Source organism: Myxocyprinus asiaticus, chromosome 37 (genome assembly GCF_019703515.2).
Source record: "Myxocyprinus asiaticus isolate MX2 ecotype Aquarium Trade chromosome 37, UBuf_Myxa_2, whole genome shotgun sequence".
Classification (NCBI taxonomy): Eukaryota; Metazoa; Chordata; class Actinopteri; order Cypriniformes; family Catostomidae; genus Myxocyprinus; species Myxocyprinus asiaticus.
The window spans coordinates 260,001-264,707 of NC_059380.1; the positions used below are offsets into that span (position 1 = coordinate 260,001).

Genomic DNA, 4,707 nt, shown 5'->3' on the forward strand with positions numbered 1-4,707 from the left:
CTGAGAAATATCAGACCACTAGATGGCGCCATTGACCAATCAGAGTATTCCAGAAAGCCGTGTAATAATAACACAGTACTTCCTGTGTATGTGTATGCATGTGTGGCATGTTGGAAATAATGGTTAATAAACGCTTTGGATAATTTGGCTGCGTTTGTAAATTCACTCGAGGTCACAGTTGTGTTCACATGTTCGCACCAGCACCATGATCCATTATCTAGAAAAGGGGTTTTCAAACTTTTTGATGCCAAGAACCCCCAAATTTGATGATCCCCTATGCGAGGGACCCCCTGTGTGAGAAAAATAGTAAACATGATATTTTAACCCTAACCCTAATCATGTTTTTTTTATTTTTTATTTTTTTATAAAAATACTAATTGACTTTTATAGTGCCATTTTACTAAAACTAAATAATTTATCAAAATTAAAAATATTTATATAATAATAAAACAAATATAAATTAATTAATTATTATTGAATATTTATGAATTATTTTTTGGAATTATTATAGAAAATATGAACTTTTTTTATTAAGTTGACTGTATGTCTTGTTTTATATTACAGAATTGTAAGATGTTTAAACCTGATGTTTAATTCAAATGTATTTATGTATCACTTTTCACCATTAATATTATTTCAAAGCAGCTTTAAAGAGAATAGTAAAGTACTGTTTATTACAAATAAGAACTTTTTTAATTTCTTACGGTTTTAAACTATGACTGTAAAGAGAATAAAGTAATCTCTATTAATCTTACGGTTTCAAGACAACAATGTCCTTTTTTTTTTTTTATGTCACTGATATTTTTCCTGGACCACAGTTTGAAAACCCCTGATCTAACACTGAATAAATCAATCAATTGCATAGAATGGACATAGCTATTTTGCTGGATTCTTAATAACTGTGTCTGTGTTTGCTGGAATAATGTTCTGGAACGTTCTCCTCCTGCAGCCAAACAACTGATTCACCAGCTGTTGAAGACGGACCCCAGTGAGCGAATGACCATTGAGCAGTTTATGAAGCAACCGTGGATCAATGTGAGTATGTGTGTTTGTTTTTACCCGCCCTTGCTCAATCACAGCATGTCAACACTCACATGTTTCTCTTCATTAGCAATCAATGGTGGTTCCACAGACTCCTCTTCACACCACACGAGTGCTCGCTGAAGACTGTGACATGTGGGACGAGGTCAAGGTGAGCTTTACTAAAGGGTTAGCTCATCCAAAACTGACATTTCTCTCATCATTTACTCACCCTCATGCCATCCCAGATGTGTATGACATTCGTTCTTCTGCAAAACACAAATGAAGATTTTTAGAAGAATATTTCAGCTCTGTAGGTCCATACAATGCAAGTGAATGGTGATCAGAACTTTGAAGCTCCATAAAGCACATAAAGGCAGCATAAAAGTAATCCATAAGACTCCAGTGGTTTAATCCATGTCTTCAGAAGTGATATGATAGGTGTGGGTCAGAAACAGAACAATATTTAAGTCCTTTTTGACTGTAAATATCCACTTTCACTTCCACATTCAACCACATACTGATCGAGGTTGGTCAAAGGTGGAGACTGATAGTAAAAAAGGACTTAAATATTGATCTGTTTCTCACCCACACCTATCATATCACTTCTGTAGACATGGATTAAACCACTGGAGTCTTATGGATTACTTTTATGCTGCCTTTATGTGCTTTATGGAGCTTCAAAGTTCTGGTCACCATTCACTTCCATTGTATGGACCTACAGATCTGAAATATTCTTCTAAAAATCTTCATTTGTGTTCTGCAGAAGAAAGAAAGTCATACACATCTGGGATGACATGAGGGTGAGTAAATGATGAGAGAATTGTCATTTTTGGATGAACTGTCCCTTTAAGTATTACATCAGTATTATTACTGTAGCTGTAATACCAGCCAGTATTCTCAAGAGGGAGCCACATAATAGAATTGAAACAACTCTATTTAGGTCCATTTCAGATTTGACAAATACTGTACATACACATTTTCATGCATCTAAACTCAGTTTTAAAAGATTAATAGAGAATAAAATAAAAATAAAAAGTGAAAATATCTCTCTCTGTCTGTCTGTGTTTGTAGGAAGAGCTGACCAGTGCGTTGGCCACCATGCGTGTGGATTACGAGCAGGTGAAAATTAAAGATTTGGATGCCTCCAGTAACCCCTTACTGAACAAGAGACGCAAGAAAGCCGCTACAGGAGAGAAGAGCGCTGGATCCGGCTGCAGCAGCCAATGAGAATAGACATGTCAGTCACATGATGGAGGGAAGGGAAAGAACACACAAAGGAGACAAAAAAACAAGGAACGCTACGAAAATAGATGTGCTCTCCAAAGAACAACAGAAGATGAGCAGATGAAACAGATGAGTTAATAAACCAGAAAAGTAGAGAGAGGAAGTTGTGCACATTTCTGCACTGAAAACACTCTTCAGCTCTGAGTGTTTGTGAGTGCACATGTTTATATCTAGTGATCTATTACTTGATTATAGTTGTATAAATGAAACTCTGACTCCAGATCTGCCGGCTCCATGACTGACTGTATTGACTTGCATCTCTCCCATCTGCCGTCTCAAACATTCAGGGACCGTTTTATATTTCATGTGCTGTAATACTGGTGTTTCTCACAGGTACTTACGGTTTGTGATGTTCTTACTGCAAAAGCGGATACGTGATGAGAAGAAATGTGACATTTTGTTTCAAATGTGTCACTTGAAAACATGCCAAAATCACTTGATACATGCCTGCTTGCTTTGTCATGAGGCGCCGCGGTGTATACAGGTGCATCTCAATAAATTAGAATGACGTGGAAAAGTTCATTTATTTCAGTAATTCAACTCAAATTGTGAAACTTGTGTATTAAATAAATTCAATGCACACAGACTGAAGTAGTTTAAGTCTTTGGTTCTTTTAATTGTGATGATTTTGGCTCACATTTAACAAAAACCCACCAATTCACTATCTCAACAAATTAGAATACATCATAAGACCAATAAAAAAACATTTTTAGTGAATTGTTGGCCTTCTGGAAAGTATGTTCATTTACTGTATATGTACTCAATACTTGGTAGGGGCTCCTTTTGCTTTAATTACTGCCTCAATTCGGCGTGGCATGGAGGTGATCAGTTTGTGGCACTGCTGAGGTGGTATGGAAGCCCAGGTTTCTTTGACAGTGGCCTTCAGCTCATCTGCATTTTTTGGTCTCTTTCTTGTTTCTCATTTTCCTCTTGACAATACCCCATAGATTCTCCATGCGGTTCAGGTCTGGTGAGTTTGCTGGCCAGTCAAGCACACCAACACCATGGTCATTTAACCAACTTTTGGTGCTTTTGGCAGTGTGGGCAGGTGCCAAATCCTGCTGGAAAATGAAATCAGCATCTTTAAAAAGCTGGTCAGCAGAAGGAAGCATGAAGTGCTCCAAAATGTCTTGGTAAACGGGTGCAGTGACTTTGGTTTTCAAAAAACACAATGGACCAACACCAGCAGATGACATTGCACCCCAAATCATCACAGACTGTGGAAACTTAACACTGGACTTCAAGCAACTTGGGCTATGAGCTTCTCCACCCTTCCTCCAGACTCTAGGACCTTGGTTTCCAAATGAAATACAAAACTTGCTCTCATCTGAAAAGAGGACTTTGGACCACTGGGCAACAGTCCAGTTCTTCTTCTCCTTAGCCCAGGTAAGACGCCTCTGATGTTGTCTGTGGTTCAGGAGTGGCTTAACAAGAGGAATACGACAACTGTAGCCAAATTCCTTGACACGTCTGTGTGTGGTGGCTCTTGATGCCTTGACCCCAGCCTCAGTCCATTCCTTGTGAAGTTCACCCAAATTCTTGAATCGATTTTGCTTGACAATCCTCATAAGGCTGCGGTTCTCTCGGTTGGTTGTGCATCTTTTTCTTCCACACTTTTTCCTTCCACTCAACTTTCTGTTAACATGCTTGGATACAGCACTCTGTGAACAGCCAGCTTCTTTGGCAATGAATGTTTGTGGCTTACCCTCCTTGTGAAGGGTGTCAATGATTGTCTTCTGGACAACTGTCAGATCAGCAGTCTTCCCCATGATTGTGTAGCCTAGTGAACCAAACTGAGAGACCATTTTGAAGGCTCAGGAAACCTTTGCAGGTGTTTTGAGTTGATTAGCTGATTGGCATGTCACCATATTCTAATTTTTTGAGATAGTGAATTGGTGGGTTTTTGTTAAATGTGAGCCAAAATCATCACAATTAAAAGAACCAAAGACTTAAACTACTTCAGTCTGTGTGCATTGAATTTATTTAATACACGAGTTTCACAATTTGAGTTGAATTACTGAAATAAATGAACTTTTCCACGTCATTCTAATTTATTGAGATGCACCTGTAAATAGCATTTGCTAACAGAGTTTTGATACAAAGCCAACATTAGTGAGGACACTTTCTAGTGAACATATTTAGACGACCACTTGACCGTGACCTTTGCCCTAGTTTCAATAGCTAACCTGATCTGATCTTTGAGGAATAAGTCACTTTACTGAGTCTGTGCTTGACAGTTTAATGCAGGGGGTCGTGGGGGTGTCACGGGGTCTGTGGAACATTTCAGAGAAAGAAAAAGAAATTTGCCATTTGAGATGAATCAATATGTTTCTCTTCAGGTTTGTTCATTTTACTCAGTTATTGTGTAGAATAAAGATACTCTGTCATCGTACTACAACG

General features: G+C 38.2%; 1 protein-coding gene across 1 annotated transcript in view; it reads left to right on the top strand.

Moving 5' to 3' along the window:
• The window catches only part of mapkapk3 (MAPK activated protein kinase 3), an 18,656-nt gene extending 15,840 nt beyond the window's left edge, over positions 1 to 2,816 (top strand). The window contains exons 8-10 of the mRNA XM_051676174.1: positions 950 to 1,035; positions 1,112 to 1,192; positions 2,095 to 2,816. Of these exons, the coding sequence (XP_051532134.1) occupies positions 950 to 1,035; positions 1,112 to 1,192; positions 2,095 to 2,250 (323 nt within the window). The 3' untranslated portion in view covers positions 2,251 to 2,816. The remainder of the gene's footprint in view (positions 1 to 949; positions 1,036 to 1,111; positions 1,193 to 2,094) is intronic.
• The last annotated feature ends 1,891 nt before the right edge of the window (positions 2,817 to 4,707 follow it).